Consider the following 17,370-nt stretch of genomic DNA (forward strand, 5'->3'; position numbering starts at 1 on the left):
GTGCAGATCAACCCAAATCCTCTCAGATCTTCACAAGTGTGTCACAGATGTCCGACACATTTTCTTGACTAGTCATTTCCGAAACCATTTCTCTTAGTGGCCCTGCCTTCCAAATAATTACAATTGTTCAAACGACGACCGTGTGAGGGACCAACTTTGGGTCAAAATAAACAAGAACGAGCCTCTCTTAACCTGTCCCCAGGTAAAGAAAATAAGAGCAAGAAAATAAACTCTGACATTTAACATCCTTTCTGGGAGGTAAAAGTCTTTTTGTAAAAGTCCCTCGTGCCTCATCATCAATCAGTGATCCATTATTTAGGCTTTGTTTTTATTTGAATATGAGCTATCGTTTATATATATATATATATATATATATATATATATATATATATATATATATATATATATATATATTCTATCCAGATGTGCCTCAGTGTTCAGAACAAGATGAAGCCTGCATCAGAAAAGAATATATTGCATTAAAAAATTAAAGAGTGTCGGCATCTTTAACACCTTACTGGCCAACTGTAGCGCACTACAAAGGGATTAGGCTGTCAGTAGAGATGTCAGTATTCAGACCCGTGGAGTGGCGGGGAAAGTAGTCCATCCACAAATAGTTGTCTTGGCAAAAATGGGGCCTAATTCCAGGAGAACAGAAGGTTATAGGATCAAGGCCAGTGACATCGTCCCAGATCATTGGTGAAAGGGTGAGGTCTAGCAGAGAGATACAGACAAGCAAAAGTGAGTGTGTCTGACAAGGCTAGTTCCTCTCCTGAACAAATACAGTCTCCTGTGGACAAAGCCCCGCCTCCTGCAGCGTGATGTCATAGTCCAAGTGGGCAAGCTTCCTTCTGGGAAAGTTGGTGACGAGTTCGAAGCGTTCATTTGGGTAGCCTTTGGATTGGACGTGTCTTACCAGGGCCTTGACGAGAAAGAGTAAAATACCAGAGGTGAGACATTGTAAGCAACAATCAGTATTCGTGTGATAATATTAACTGTTTGGAAATGCTACCATTTATTTTACTCAAAGCAATAGTTTGACATTTAAAATACGCTTATTCACTTTGTTGCCAGGAGTTAGATGACATGACAGATACCACTCCCACATTTGTACAGTAAATATGAAGCCGGAACCAGCAGCCAGGTAGCTTAGCTTACCTAGAGCCAACCTAGCTCTGTCCAAAGTTAATAAATCCACTTATCAGCACAGCTAAAGCTCACTAATAAACACATTATACTGTACCTCGTTTGTTTCATCTGTACAAAAAAACAAAGGCTAAAAATTACAATTTGCTGTTTTGTAGAGAGTTCTGTGCCAGACTTATTTCTTGGCAACCAGCACCTTCCTGGAGTCTGGCAAAAAAAATTCAGTTTGCATCCAGTTTTATGCTAAGCTTATACCCTCTTGGCTCCAGCTCCATACTAAATCCACACTTATATGTTTTTTCTTTAAAAACGCACATCTTTTGCTACCTTTACACCTGGTTTTCACACTACTCCGGCATTTCCAAGCCCCTAAACTACAACATTTGGAATCACTGCTGACCCCGTTTGAAAATTCCGGGGTTCCGTTGTGGTCTTGATGAGCAGAAACGACGGCGCACGTGAGTCAGTCTTATCGGTTAGCTAGGTAGGCTTACATACCTTTCAGTAACAGTTCCACCTCGTCGTCGGTCCAGGCAAATAAATCCCTGGTCCTACTTTTCACCATTCTTTCTCCTAAGTACTTTCTGTATTTTCAACCTATACATCCATAATAACCGCAGATCAACATTAGACAATCTGCTTTATGTTTGCACGTGCATGCCCACTGTATGCGAATTGTCATGTGATATGCGTTTTCAGATGTGTTTATATGGACAGAGATCATTTCTTATACGGAGTCTAAAGGAACGTGTGGACGCAGACCGCTTTTGTTTCGAAATGCTGTTCAAAAATGAGAACGTAGTAGTGTGGATGCAGCCGTAGTGTACAGACATGAGTGTGACATTGACCTTCTTATCTGACTCTCGTCAACAAATCTCAGAAGCGTATTTCCAAAAATGTATTGTAGTGTGTTCTCACCAAAAGTTTTGCTTTAGAAGACAAGGAAATTTGCTCTCTCTGTCCATCAGGGTAACGGAGCATCAACCTGGCTTTGGGACCTGTGTATAAAAAAAAAAAAAAAATTAAAAAAAACATGATGGTAAATATCTTTAATACCTTAACCGTCATCATAACTGTTCGAGGCTTAGAATGACGCATTGACGTACCATTGTCGTCAGGACAGTCCACGTCACAGATTTTGGTGGTGCTAGTCGTGGAAGGTCCAGCGCTTTCGTCTGCTGGGAGACAGTGGTTACCTGCAGAATCTGCGTCAGGCTGAGGATGACGAGGAGCAGCAGCTGAGGGCTCCAGGTGGTTCTTTTTGCTCTCCTCTTTCTTGTGACTGTGGTTGTTTTCTTTGTATGGAGACTTTCTATGGGAAGAAGTGGAACTATCGGGGTGTAGACGCTGCTGGGCCGCAGTGGCCGGAGGGGGCGGAGTGTGTTTGCTGGTAAAACTTTTCTCTTCGCTGTCTGAGCCATCAACAGATATGGGACCCTCGCTATCAGAGAAAGGCTCTGCATCCGATTCGTCATCTGATCGGAGGGAATCAGGGGCCTCGGGGGCATTTGAGGACTCGTAGTGGGTCTCCTGTAGGGAGGCTCGTATCGCTGCCTCCAGCTGACTGTCTTCACTGGCATCAATCAGACTCTCCTAGAACAAAAAACAGAGTGTGCAGCTGTAGAAAACAAATCAAAGAGCTGGGTAAAATAACACAAAAACATGGTATTACTTATTACACTAGCCATGGCTGTATTGGCCAATACTATTTTTGGGGGTGACTAACGGTGCTATTATATAAGATAAGACGTGTGCAAATTCTGAGATACTGTCATCAGTAATAAGAGATTGATGACCAAGCAGACACAAGCATTTTTCTTGCAGATAGTACAGTGGAAATAAGTTCACAAAAAATGTAATATTTTACATGTTATTCAGCCTTTAGAAGTTCTATCATGATATATAATAACTACAGTGTTCATATGCATTTTAACCAATACTTTTCGGCAAATTTCCATGACTATGTTTTCCTGAAAATGTCAGTCAACATTATACAATAAGAATAAAAATCTGTGTTAAAGTTTACCCTCAGAGGTTTAACAATAAAATGAATGACAATTTATGTTGTTCATAGTGGGATTCGTAATATCGAATAGAACATTGAGGTTAAGACGACGTGAAATACATTTATTAATCACATATTATTATGCTGTGTTAAAAAAAATTCCATGACTTTTACAAAACTTTCTGGGTCTTTTTATGTTTCCAAAACCTTTCCAGGCCTGGAATTTGCATTTTTCAAATTCCATAACCTTTCCAGGTTTTTTCCAAACGTATGAACCCTGTAACTAAAATAACAAATAAAAGCTCTACAATTGATAAATAATTCTAATTTGTGATATTCTAACAGAGTCCCAGAGAGAGAGAGAAAAGAACACCTATTAGAGCAGAAAAAAGAATGAGAATTAGAGGCGACACATGAGATGAGAGACCCACAGAGCGAGCTCGTTTGGCAGGGGGTGCGTGGCAGGATGGCCCATCGAGCTGGCCGTGCTCTGCCAGGAAGCCAGTAGTCTGCTCCAAAAACGATGCCACATCCAGCTGATTCCATTCCACCATTTTTTGACCTGAAGGGGAAATGTTTTGAACACCACAGGTCAATAGCAAAATCAATTATAGAACATTTAAGCAGCAAAAGTACATGTGTTCAGCTTCAGCTGCATTGATTTAGAACTACTTTGCAGATGTAAACAGCGAGGGCGAGACATCTGCTCATCGTAGCGTTTATATTTCATCATTCATCTTTATTATTTATTAAGTGAAAAAACCTATTGTTGGCCTGTATTGATCCCAACACTTAATCATCTCTTGCTCAGTCACGCACCATTATTCAAGGATGTTGTATACTGCTGCTTTTAAATTACTTCTCCTAATGCTGTTGTGTTGTCTTCGAAATAGTATGCATGCATGAGATGTATATGCTGTCCTCCACCCCAAACAACAGCAGATGTATGGTGTCACTGAAGATCAAGCATCAGATGGATGTGGATAATAATAACTTCTAGGGTTGCACGATATTGACAAAATGTGATATTGCGATATCAATTATGAATATTGCGATAGCGATATTAATTTCGACATTTTTAAACATATGTAAAATTACAAAAGTTATGGGAAAACGCATCAAAATAGATTCATAACAAATACAACACAAGGTTTACTGGACTGTCATATTGGACTGGTCCAACATGAATAAATACATAAATAAGGACCATGTCTACAGAACAGGACATGTTTTACTGGTTGGACAGTATAAAATAAATAAATAAAGACACAACTTTTCTTTCTTTTCTCTGATTTGTTCCGTTTTGTTGTCTCTATCAATTTCTTCACTTACACTGTCACTCTGTCAAAATATGCACACACGTGGTACACTCCATAGGGTTTGTCACGTAGTGGACCCGTGCGCTGACATGCACTAACATGTGCAAGTGGCACGGTAACTGGCCAATGAAACATGATCATTATATCGTTTCAAGCTGGCTCTAAATCAAACACAACTAAGCCACACAGCCAACGGACGGGACGCAGCGCTCCACAAAATAAAAAAAAAAATATTGCATACTTATTGCGACACTTTCGATATATCGCAATAACGATATTGAGTCGATATATCTTGCACCCCTACTAACTTCCCATGAACACTCACCTGTGCGGGGATCGAGGATGGAAATATAGGGAAACTTGTTCAGCTTATAGAACTGGATGTATCTTTGTCCCTCTTCACTATCATGATATACCTGTAATGAATGAAAATGCACAATACAGTTCAGACATGAACCATAAACCAGATATACTCAAATTGAGTGACATTTATGTGAATATTAGGACAGGATCAGGCTGAATAAGGTCAGGCTGTTTGCAAGACGTTTTCTACAGTAGAACATGGGTACTACAACATCATTGTGTACTTAAAAAACATTTGCACTGTAAATGCACTGCTTTACGTTTCTTGCTTACCGTTTCCGTTGCTGTACTGTCGATGGTTTCCATTTTTGCATCACTGACTAAATTAATTTCTCAAATGAATAATGAAGTTCAACTCGACCTTCCCATCAAATTAGTTGCTGGACCCTTGCAAAGACCTCAACACAAAGTTTGCAGGAACATGAAAGCATCACAGGCCATGTATGAAACAACATACCTGCCAGAATATGAAGTGTTCTCTGATGATGGTCTTCACTGCATCATTACTCCAAACATCCCTGTTCAGGCATTGGCAGGCAAAGTCCTGAACATTTTGAATGTTGATCATAAGCCACTTGTTCTCAAGTTGTCCACAGTCTTTTGCCTGTAAGCACAGTAGAGGCGATATATAATTTGATTTTTATTATTGGGTCATGCATAAACAGGGTTTCACCAAGTACAATTTAGGACTTTTTAAGACCATTATGAATGAAATTTAAGACCTTTATCACAACATCAACTAAGCCCTAAATCCCGTTTGAACTTTGAACTTCGCCACAGCCAAAGAATAACATAAGTTTTATGTCTGTGGTACAATCCGAAAGAGACTCGCGCCAATAACACGAAAGCTGACTGGCTGCAATAAAAGTTACATGCCGGTCTCATTTGTAGTCGTAATACAGCGAAATTATATTTGGACTAGCGATAGAAAGAACTACAACACCACAGAATAATAATAAAAATTAGCATAATGAGGTAGCGTTGCATGGACGTAGGAAAATTTAAACCTGTTTAAATGATTTAAGACCTACAACACAATACTTCAATTTAAGACGTTTTAAGGCCTAAAATTTAGATTTTTAAATTTTAGAGTTTTTTTAGACCCCGCAGAAACCCTGATAAATAGCATTATTTATGAGGAAAAAAAGGAAAGAGATCCAGAAACCAGAGTAGGAACATACATTACAAATAATACTAAACAAATAAACCATCCTGACATTTTCCCCAAGCTTTAGAAACAAAGATAGCCAACTTTATAAGCATTCAAATTAAACAACCATTCCATTTTGTCATCGTCAGTGCACCAAAATATTTCTGACATTTCATTTAATACAGATATTCTTAACTCATCATATAAAAGGACAACACAAAATAAAATGTGTTTAATTCTCCTTGCATTATTCACACAACATGTTGTCCTACTGGATGTTTTTAAAGCTGCCAACGTCAAGGGTCAGAGGAAGGATTCCTGTTCTCAACTGTGCAACTAAAGACCCTTGACTCCTCGATAAATTTGCTGAAATTAAGGTTCAGTGCCATAATTGTGCTTGATTTGAATATACTGTATGTTCGAAATTTTGGTTACAAGATATCTTTTAACTGTTTTTCTTCAAATCGCACAAGTAACTTTCTTCTAGTTGTGTTAATGCTGCATGATAAATTATTACTATACATACTGTATATATCGCAATTCAGCTTCTTAAAAAACAGCTCTATAGCCCATTGAGAAATATGTGATTTATGTGTATTCTATTCTATTATATATAGAATAGAATACATATAATAGAATCAGAAGAAAACACAGAAAATCAAGATGGATTTAGTCAATTGCTGAGAGATGTGATTGTTAAATCGCCAAATCTGGAGGAAGACCAAAAGAACATATGTGGTTAAGCTACAGCTTGATGACAAATGATAAAATTCTTGAAGTAAACGTGTCTCTTTATGGAGAACAATCATAACCATCTACATCAGTGGTATGTGATCATGTCATGGAGGGTATGCAGGTTTTCATTTTAAACACTGCATCAGCTGATTTCACATATATACTGCAAGTGCACATCCAACCAGAGAGGGAAAATGTATGCATCACAAATGACAACCTGCACACAACCTACAACCTTCCATACGTGGCAGACCTGGTTTCCCACCTTTGATCTACACAGTCACCATCTGAGATTTCACTGAAAGTTCACACAAACTGAATAAAGATCTGTGGTTTAAAGTGTCCAGTGATTGACTCCTCACCGTCTCAAAGCTGCCTTTGTGCATGAGCTCAATGGGAGGACGGAAAAGGTCTGCCAGGGTGCTCAGTTTCTTATCCACTGTTCCACCGTTACGCAGCTCCTGTTCCTGGCGAACTGGGAAAAGAAAAACATTCATAGTCATTACAGGAAATAAAGACACAGTGGGAAAAGGTTGAGACAGAGAGAAAAGGTGACAGGTTGTCTTGTTGGTGTTAATTACGCAGCATTAATCTATACCAGATCGCTACGGACCAGATTCTTTAAGCTTGAATTTACTCACTTGTTTCTGTTTGAAAGTCTCGGAAACCATCAAATATAGATCGTGCAGGTCTTCTTCGCTTTGGCACTGCATGTATAACAGACACATCATATCACATTAAGCAGATGACTGAAACAGCACAGCCAGAAACAACTATTTTGTGTAACATCTGTTTGCATGAGGTCCAATAAGAAAATTACTATACCTCCAAACAATGGTTCAGGTTCCACCAATATGTCCTGCTTCTGAGGAATGGGTGCTCGTACGTCACTGAGACATGAGGCAATATATACAGTATTATTCTAAGAAGCAATGAACTTTGTTATATCAACCAGCAACAACACAAATCACAGTAGTGCTCGGAACCCCAAATTCTACTCTCAGCTCACTGTTAACCACAACGACAACCACTCTAAACTAGCAGAGCAAATATGGAGCACTATAAAAAAAAAAGAAAAAAAAAAAGACTATTTTAAAGATAATTAAATGTGGCAGAAAACTGGAAAGACTTTGATTTACTTTTATCTGACATAAGTCTGTGAGGAAAAATATCAGCATACTCTGAAGGGGGAGCTCTGCTGCTTGAAGCTGCTGAACTGGAGCTGGTGCTGGGCTCCTCTGTAATCCCACCTCCGTCCAGAAACATGGTCACTGCCATCTCCAGGTTGTTATTGCATGCTTCCAACATATGTTGTCCTACACTCTCTGTGGCTCCTAAAAGAGTGTTGGACAAAGGCATACTGATGTTGAAAAACAATATGGACACAATTCTAATGCACAGGTACATGTGTGTGAAATTTCACACTATCCATGTCAGTCATGGAACAATTTATCTATGATTGAAAACTGCAGATTGTCAGTAAAATATGTTTATATTGAAATAACCTATTTAATGGACTATGTTTATTTTTGCATGTTGAAACTTGTTTACTACACATCATGTAGCCTATACATTACTGCTAACTTCACTTTTTCAAAGCATCCTATCATTTCATTGTTTTATAACTTACTTTAACAGGGCCCATGGATTCATTTTACTATGTTGTGACTAGAGCCTGCGGAATGCTTTGACATCGTTATCAGGATTTCAAAGTTTTAAAAAAAGATGATCGATTTGGCGATTTGGTTTTATTATAAACATTTGATACGCATACTGTAGTTTGATTATTAACGTCATGACTATGATATGTACTATTCAGAAACTGAACAGTTGAAAAATTTACTTTTGAGGGCTCTCAGGGGGACAAACTATGTAATGGGGATAACACTTCTAAATTACCCCAAATACAGTATATCTTTGTCAATTCTGCACTGCAATTTCTTGTTACATATCTGCACACATCTACAGCAATAATACATCTGTAAACATTATAAATGCAATGTATATAGTAATATTTAAATGTGACACACAGTAAAGCATATTCTGTACTACATACAAAACATCAGTGATGTAGTAGTTTGATGTCTGCAGCTCTTCTGTTGTATATCAAATTACTCCATTAAATGAATCTATACAGTATCATACTAATTTATGCATGTTTTAGCCTATTTGCAACATGCGGGGACATGCTAACACGTTTTTTGTTTGCTTTATAACTTGCCTTTCACTAGTTTTTATTCATTTGACTTTTTGTGACAATGCATACTTGCATAAGATTGAAACAGGCTTGTGAAAAACCTTGTCAATGTGAACATCCCGTTCAGTATTGCTTTCGATAAAATAGTCCTTGTTTAGTGTAAATGCAAAATGAAGCTTTACAACTATAGGGTCCTATGAAATGCAACGACAGTGTAACTTCATAAAAGGCAGAGTTGCTGTTCACTGCGATGGATTACCAACAAGTCCTTGCCAGTTGACTGCAACACTGTACTGAAATGAATGAAAGAAAGCAAAACTGCCTGAAAGTTAATCTATGAAGAAAATGCATCCGGTTAATGGTATGCTTTGGGAAATAGTAGGCAGTGACGTTAATGTAGCTCAAGTGTAGGCTACGTAATTTGTAGGCTACAAATAGGCTGCAAAACACCAGGATTGTCCTTAAATGTCTTAAGATCACGACTTGACACAATGAATAAAAGTATGGAAATACTCTGCATGTGAGAAAACACTAATCTGAGGGTTAACTTGAGTCTTTTTTACGTGAACAGCGCCGTTTGGCTACACTGATCTTTCCGTGTGTACTGCGCATGTCCGTTTCACTTTCCAAGTCAAGCAGCAGCCCCCGAACTGAGTCTGCCCTCTCCTTTCCGTTAAATAACTTAAAACTGATACACTGTCCATTGTGTCAAGCACACAAACTATAGAGGACCTTTGTCGAGTAGTTGGAGACAGACAGTGAGCTCATCCGAGTGCGGCTAACCTCACAGTCAGAGTGAAGAATACAGTAACACAACGTAAAGCCTGGATGATGATGAAGAAGGGAAATGTTGCACAGCCGACGTCCATTCCACATTATCAAACAACATGTAATGGAAAAAGGAGCAGAAAATCAGCTCTAGGCTAGCGAGATAGTCTCTGCAATGAGCACCACGAAGAAAATATGATATTTTAAAGTGGTTGTGACAGATACTATTCAAAGCGGATGGGTTTCTGTTCCTTTTTCTGAGTCTTTCACTTGAGTTTAGCAGATAACTGGCTGTGCTTTTTCCCTTCTGCAAAGCATTGACAGCGTAGGGGCCAGGGGAGGACTTAACGTCCGTTTTCTTATCTACGCACTCATTTTGTGGTTTGTTGGACAAGGGACCTATTCCTGTTAGATAACCAAAACCTACTTAATAGATCACACGTAAAATAAAATGTAATTTTTACCTGTTATTGATGTGAATTGTTGTATTAACCCATTCACCCCCGGAGCTGAGGTGTCTCCGAGCGCCGCCATCTTACCGCCACAAACAACAACATAAATGTCGCGCATGCGCTACGCCGTCCCTTTTCCCCTGCCTGGCGCGCTGGCGCGGCGCAAGCCCCATACGTCACCAAAGGATTGTGCTGCATTGTGGGTTATGTAGTTCAGTAAACAAATGGCGAGTTATTAGCATATGTATTCATAATTCTTTTTTAAAAAAAGATCGCTATTTCATAGGTTTTATACAGTTCTTGTAGGTTCCCCATAGTATTTAAAGAAATATTATCTCTTAGAAACTAACACTGTTTCCTCTTTAACCATTTTTATTGGAGATAAAGCATTCATTAACAAACATCACATGTTTCAATTTGAATGCTTTAAACTGTATTTGTCTGCATTTCATGGAGCAAAATTATTTTGGTCTTCGCTGTACAGCAGTCTAAAAGCTTGCTGTATTCAACAAATAATACTGCATTGGACTACAGGTCTACCTATAATTTTTGTAATTCAGAATTCGGAATTTAGATAGGAAAACACTTTTTTGTTTTTTCACATGCGTTTTATCTGTAGGAAAATGGGTGTCGTGTGGATTAATGTATTTTAGCATGTGATGCTGTGATTAGTGGGGGCCTTATGGCTTCCAGGGACTCCGTTCTCCTCTTGTTGTTCCCTTCTCTGTTTATGTAGCAAGTGATTATTGGGATAAAGAGAATTCATAATATTCAGTTGCTGATCATTGTAGGTAAATTTCACATCCACAATTCTACATGGTCTGGCACCTTAATTAAAGAAGCTAAGAACAAAAAGGCCAAGAAGCCTTTTAATAATTATAATGAATTTGAACTTTAAAGTGACCTTTTTTTTTAATGGACTTAATTGCACACTTGTTTTATGTTTTTGAATCACTATTGTTGTACTCCATTGTAAATAAAGTTAACATAAAAGACTTTGTAGGAAGGTTTTAAAGGATACTCAAGACAAGCTGACAATGGGCTACAGTTTCAAAATTAGACTGCATCAGTCATCATGACAACAAATATTACAACTACAGACTTTCTTTTTAAGTAGTGTAACTTTATTATTTGCATAATACATTCAGTTTGAAAACATCATCAACAAAGTCCGGAACCTGAAGACTCAGTTCAACAATCAGCTACTAGCAATTTGAATAATTGCTCATTCAGTAACCAATCAAATTCAAGCTATAATTACGGTATCTCACACAAATCTGCTGTGCTGCCTGGCAAAACAAGTAAGAAAAAAAAGGATTTCACTTTACAAGGGGAAGGTGATGATGGCACTGACTTTCTACATCATGAGATGTCCAAATTATTTACAAATACACAAAGTGACACTTCCAATCCCACTGGTCAATTGTTAAGTTAATTATAGTTAAAGCTGAACATAAAATAACGTATCAATCATGTATAATGTCCTTCAGTTTCACCGATAGTCTGAAATGGGCTCATAAATGTTCTATTGAGACATGGTCAAAATCACCAATTATAACTACTTGGATTTACGATCATCATTTTAATTCCTTTGAAAGAGAGCAATTTGTCAGCTAAAGACACCTACGATAAAAAACAGCATACTATGCTATTATTTTCTTGACTACAAAGGGTGATACAATATTAACTCAGGCCACTACAGTTTGAATATGCACTTTAGACCCAGATGAAAGGAATTAGATAATAATTATAAATATCTTATTTTGCACAGAAAGCACTTAGTTTAGCATTCTCCATGTAAACCCATCAATTTATTGAAATCTGATGTATTTCTGCTGTGTCCAAATGTGACCTTGTTAGCGGAGATAAGTGTTTAATGTATGTGGGAAATTTTTCTTTTATAAAAGATGCATCACATTTTAACTGTAATCCGGGAGTAAATCACGTGCACTCAAGCATTATATACAGGAGACCATACGAATAGGCCATTCACTTTTTGTTCATCTTAGTACTTGATCTACGAAATCCTATGGCAAACATGAATATACAGGTTTATCTATCTTTAAGCAATACCGAACGCCAAATGAGATTACAGAATGTGTCACTGTAGTGGTTTTACATTTCGGAAATTTTAAACCCGAAAATTTGTTCAGTAAATGAACATGACTTAATATATCCTACATTAGTTAACACTTATGTAAGACCAGTCCTGCCATTAGTAAGTAAATTCACTTAAAAAACAATCTACATTTTACTGTTATCAGTTCAAAACAAATTAATGAACAATTTTCTCAAAGTCAAGAGAACCAAAGCAAGATTTCTACCAGTTTATTAAAATGATTCATCAGTTTTTGCCGTTTTCCTTAAAAAGACGGATGCAAGCAGGTGCCACTTCACTGAACTGGCATGAACCTGCATGGTGTCACTTTGGCATATTAGGCTTAATTAGAGATGTTTCTGTGGCTGTAAAGTTTGGTAACTCGTTCAGGACAGCTTTGAAGCGTGTTAAAACCTAATAAGATAAGCAGTATTCTGAAGATTAAAATATGTAAATTATTTTGTTATGGACTTTCCATTTAATGTTGATGTTTGTTATTTTACCCACTGTCTACCTCGTGAGAACAATCTCATCCTCTCCAACAAAAAGGAAAGAACTCGCAACAAAATCCCTCAAATAGTAAAAATGCCACCCTTTCCTCTCATATATATATATATATATATATATATATATAGAAGTGCAACTTCAACAACATGAATAAATAAGACTCATATCTTATTTTCCTGATGGGCACTGACTGATTGTGTCTCCATACTGTATCCCACATACAAAACAATAAAAGAAAATTAAGTGTAGAGGAAAAATAATGACATGGGTGTAGGGTACTTTTTTAAATCCTTTCCACAGTCCAGCTTAATAAATAAATAAGCTTCCACACAACAGCATAGATCAAGGTGTGAGTGAGTGCATACATGGGGTGACAGTGAATGTTGGAATGTGTATTTGTGTTTGGAGTGACTATGTGATTTAGTGAGGCAAGTGTGTTTCAAAATGAAGTTTGTTTTGTAAGAGGGTCAGGCAGGGTGGTGAGGGAGAACACTGAGAAGTTGGCAGGTCAATTTTACACTGCAGTTTAAAAGCGGATGAAGGTAGCGTCAATCTGGCGCACACTGGGCAGCGCTAGCATGATCTTTCGCCGGTACTGCGGATCCTTCTGTAGAGGATTTCTTTCAAGGTAGACAGTCTCCAGAGACTTGGCATTCTTCAACTCATCGAGATCTGACCAGTTATCTATCTGATTATCGTTCATCTGGGGAGGGATTGAAAGACAATATAGCCAATAAGAGGAAAGACTTAGTTTTGCCTTGCAAAGAAAGCTCAAACACAAACTTTAAGCACTCTTGCAACATACAATGTAGAGGATGTGATGACAAAAGAGGAAGAAGAATTAATAAGACTTTATAAATTACTTAATCAAGGTTTATAACACACTATAACATAGTTGTTAGCGAGGATAACTGCATAGACTGCATATACTGTATATTATATATGTAAATTGTTTATTATATATGTAAAATAAACACTTAAATTGCCCTAATGCTGCTTTACAACTGTATAGTGTGTTCTTAACAATTTATTAAATATTAAATAAGTTTCTTATGAATTTGTAAATCAACTTTCTAAAAGTTTTCAAAAGGAAAATTAACCTGGGGTATTTCATTTCAAAGTACATTTTGTTTTATCTGTTCCCCTAGGTTCTTGTGGGAAGTAGTACAAATTCTCAATGGCTGTCACCAGAAATGTCTGATGATGCATGCTCATCTAAGTAGCCTTTACACTTTTAAAAAGGCAGACAAGTGGCAGATCAAATTACCATCAAATTACATTCTAGTTTATTTTCACAAACTATCCGTACCCAGAACTCCTGCAGGTCTGTCAGATGGCTGATGTTTTCGATTTTCTTTACTCGATTGGCTGCAATGTCAAGGGTTGTGAGCCTTTTCTGTGTGGGAAAACAGTGTTTGAATGTACAGAACAGACTTTGTTGTAAATGTTTGCACAGTTAGCAAAATACATGATGGACAGTTTGGCATTCAGCCCTTTCATACATAGGCTGTGGAATTTCTATAACTCACATTGTTTTCCAAGCCCTCAATGACCTCAATGCCATTGTGGCTCAAATAGAGCTCTTTCAGGTTGACAAGATTCTGTAGACCCTCAATTTTAGTAATCCGGTTACTCTGCAAATAAAAGTACACTACGTTATTCACCAATATTTCCACATACACACTTTAGTTTTATTCTTGTAACCACTTACACAATTGTTGAAGATAATTTGTGAATTACCTGAATGCTTAAAACAGTCAGGTTGTGTAAACCCTCCAGATTCTGAAGCGTAGTTATTTTATTGGTGCCAAGAAACAAACTTTGCAAAGATGTAAGTGTATCCAGGTTCTCTATGACCTGTGAACACAACAAAATGAAAGAGGCATAAATAAACACGACATAATCACTATAATGACCTATAATATATCATTTTACACCATCATTTTGAAAAAAACATGTTTTCATATATGTAGTTTTTGATTTGCAAAGTTTTAACATTTCCTTTTTATTTTATTTTATTTATTTATGACATACCCGGATGCGATTGGAGCCCAGCTCCAGCATTTCCAGGCCTGTGAGGTGGTCCAGATTGCCAATGTTGGCAATTTTGTTGTGAAGCAGAAAAAGTTTCTTCACCCGAGTCATCTGCTCCAAACCCTCGATCTTTCTCAGCATATTAAAGGACACGTCGAGCTGCCTGTGGATCAGTTATAAGTATACGATTAGAATTAATTGTATTTGAGATGTTGGTTCTTTGATCTATGTTATCTGCAAGGAAAATACAATACCCCCAGCAATCACCTGATACCAATACGTAAAAATGTGGATTTGCCATATAACAGTATAACAAATAACTTGAGTTTGGCCCTCTCTGGATGGAATATCTGTAAAATGCGGAAGCAATTAGAAACAAAGCCTTCCGTTTTCTTCAGACTTACTCAATCTCTGTGAGGGTCTGCAGGTTCTCCAGTTTGCGGATCTGATTGTCATAGAGATCTAGTTCCTGCAGTGAGCTCAAACTTTCAAGGTTTTCTATCTTTTTGATGAGATTCTGTCGTAAGGAGAGTGTCTGTACAAAGAGAAGGATTAAAAGAAAGCAATTAACAGATACAATCAATAGCTGTATTTCATCATAGACCACAAACCCTTCTATTAAAAAAAAAAAGATATGATATTTTTTTTTAGATATGATTAACAAAGTAAAAAGAACAAATGGTCGCAACCAAAATTCTGTCTGGTTTCTCTAAGGAAAAAAAATAATGATAATGATTCTGCATACTACGCTGCTACCATTACTTCATCACTCACTGACAGTGGCACTAAAAACTGAGATTACTTACTTTAGCCTTCTGTAGCACCTCCAATCCTTCAATCTTTCCAATACGACAATGAACAAGATCAACATCCTAGAAAGAAACGTAGTTATTAGGGTTAATCATGTACATACAAGTGCCTAGCCCACACATCGTGGACTGACAGACACCAGAGATATAGTTGCAGTGGTTAAACATCTGTTAGAGAAGAACATAACCTTTTAACATATAACACTGCATTGCAAATAAAGAATTGTATGTCCACTCCAAAGTTCTACAAATAAAAATCTACCAAAAAATGTTACCTTCCTAAAAGACAACTGAAGTCTTTTATAATCATCCTACCAAATTGAGTCATTAGAGATGGAGGACATTTTAAGATATACTATATTCTCCCCAAGAGGAAATTCTGCTTGGGATTTGTTAAAAAGCATTACGACATACATTTTGTGACAGTAGCTACTGCCAAACTTCAGCAAACTTTTTAGACCATCTACTAACCTCTTCCTCTGGGTCCAAGGTTATGGTGTCCATGTCAACAGGAGACTCTTCTTTACCTTGGAATGGAAGCAAGAATGCATCAAATAACGTAATATGACCAATGCATCAAGGTAGGGTTTTCATAAACATGATATAGACACTTAAGGCGGTTTTAAAGCACTTGAGAAGACTCATAGTTATGTAATGCTGTCATGTGGATAGACTGATCTGTGTCACACTCTTGATCATTCACATGAAATTACATTACAGCTGACAGTCTGACTTGTGTCACTTTAGCTGTGCTGCCTGCAGATGTGCTTATTTACCAGTGGTACAGGGCTGAGTGGGGTCCACGTTGCCATTGATACTCCTCCTCCTAGTCTCCTCATCACCAGACTCCTCAGACTCACCCCTTCGGTCAACTACAGTCAGCAGACAAAGACAAGTGAAGCTATATTTCTCTATACAGACGCAGAGCTGTTGTATCAGCGACACATTTAGCTGATGCATATGTAATGTGATGGAAAGACTAGGCCCAGCTCCACCTAGCCTGCTGAGGAGTCAGGGGATGTCATGTGAAGCATCCAGCCGCTGTCTGACTGTCACAAACCAAAGGCTATTAACTAACGTTAGATCATGTGTCTACACTCTGCGAAAACATGTGTGCCCACCCGGGATTACAAGTTACAACTATTAACGTTACTGAATTAAATCGGTTAGTTTGAATTGCTGTGGATGTGATCACAGCTGTATTTCCAATGTTACCAGTTTAGAGACAACTCGCAAACTAAGATTAGCTGACTCACATTAACACAAGGGGTAAACACTGCTAACCATGTTAGCTTGCTGGGTAGCTAATTGGACCACAGTATGCAGGTTTACGACTAGAAAGATGTTATATGGGCGGACGAGCTACGTTAAACATAAAATCAAATTTCAAACCATTAGACTAGACAACGCAGCTATGAAAACGGAAATTAGATGTCGATTAGAAGGACTGTGTGAGTTGACGTTAACTGAATAACGTCAGCTAACGAGGATTGTTGTTAGCCTGTTAGCTAGCAAGCCAATGGTGAAGGTGTGGTTCGTAACAAGGAAAACTAATCGCCGGATGTGCTCATATATAAATAGATACATTTGTCTAAATGAATGCCAGTTCACGCAGCTAATACAACCATATCACGGCTGCATCTTTACGCATTTACTCGCCTTCCATCTCCTGATGCTCTCCAACAGACCTGGAAGCCATGTTTCCTGTAAACAGTCCTGACAACCGCTCAGCCAATCCAGTGAAGGCTCATGATACTGTGGCCAGACACTGGAGGGCGCTGGTGGCC

General features: G+C 37.9%; 2 protein-coding genes across 2 annotated transcripts; both read right to left on the reverse strand.

Moving 5' to 3' along the window:
- Nucleotides 1-409: 409 nt before the first annotated feature.
- On the reverse strand, nt 410-10,271 carry ubxn7 (UBX domain protein 7). The gene is made up of 11 exons (XM_031294300.2): nt 10,148-10,271; nt 7,899-8,052; nt 7,544-7,608; nt 7,360-7,425; nt 7,081-7,193; nt 5,291-5,437; nt 4,796-4,886; nt 3,583-3,713; nt 2,253-2,739; nt 2,065-2,144; nt 410-922 (listed from the first exon to the last, which is right to left on the reverse strand). Exons 1-11 carry the CDS (start codon nt 10,251-10,253, stop codon nt 761-763), a joined length of 1,602 nt encoding a protein of 533 aa, XP_031150160.1. The 5' UTR covers nt 10,254-10,271; the 3' UTR covers nt 410-760.
- A 970-nt stretch (nt 10,272-11,241) lies between these two features.
- ppp1r7 (protein phosphatase 1, regulatory (inhibitor) subunit 7) lies at nt 11,242-17,370 on the reverse strand. The gene is made up of 10 exons (XM_031294302.2): nt 17,243-17,370; nt 16,360-16,455; nt 16,055-16,110; nt 15,581-15,646; nt 15,179-15,309; nt 14,775-14,937; nt 14,481-14,597; nt 14,270-14,374; nt 14,050-14,136; nt 11,242-13,443 (listed from the first exon to the last, which is right to left on the reverse strand). The coding sequence occupies exons 1-10, from the start codon at nt 17,280-17,282 to the stop codon at nt 13,267-13,269; spliced, it is 1,038 nt and encodes a 345-aa protein (XP_031150162.1). The 5' UTR covers nt 17,283-17,370; the 3' UTR covers nt 11,242-13,266.

Source organism: Sander lucioperca, chromosome 9 (assembly GCF_008315115.2).
Source record: "Sander lucioperca isolate FBNREF2018 chromosome 9, SLUC_FBN_1.2, whole genome shotgun sequence".
Taxonomy (NCBI): domain Eukaryota; kingdom Metazoa; phylum Chordata; class Actinopteri; order Perciformes; family Percidae; genus Sander; species Sander lucioperca.

Coding starts and splice junctions, on each gene's coding strand:
- ubxn7 (XM_031294300.2), bottom strand. CDS start 10,253: ATGCGCGACATTTATGTTGTTGTTTGTGGCGGTAAGATGGCGGCGCTC. Junction 7,426..7,543: donor ACCTGAACCATTGTTTGGAG/GTATAGTAATTT, acceptor TTATACATGCAG/TGCCAAAGCGAAGAAGACCT. Junction 7,194..7,359: donor AGACTTTCAAACAGAAACAA/GTGAGTAAATTC, acceptor TTCTTTTCCCAG/TTCGCCAGGAACAGGAGCTG.
- ppp1r7 (XM_031294302.2), bottom strand. CDS start 17,282: ATGGCTTCCAGGTCTGTTGGAGAGCATCAGGAGATGGAAG. Junction 15,310..15,580: donor AGGTGCTACAGAAGGCTAAA/GTAAGTAATCTC, acceptor CTCTTTGTACAG/ACACTCTCCTTACGACAGAA. Junction 14,938..15,178: donor CAGACCCTCACAGAGATTGA/GTAAGTCTGAAG, acceptor ACTGATCCACAG/GCAGCTCGACGTGTCCTTTA.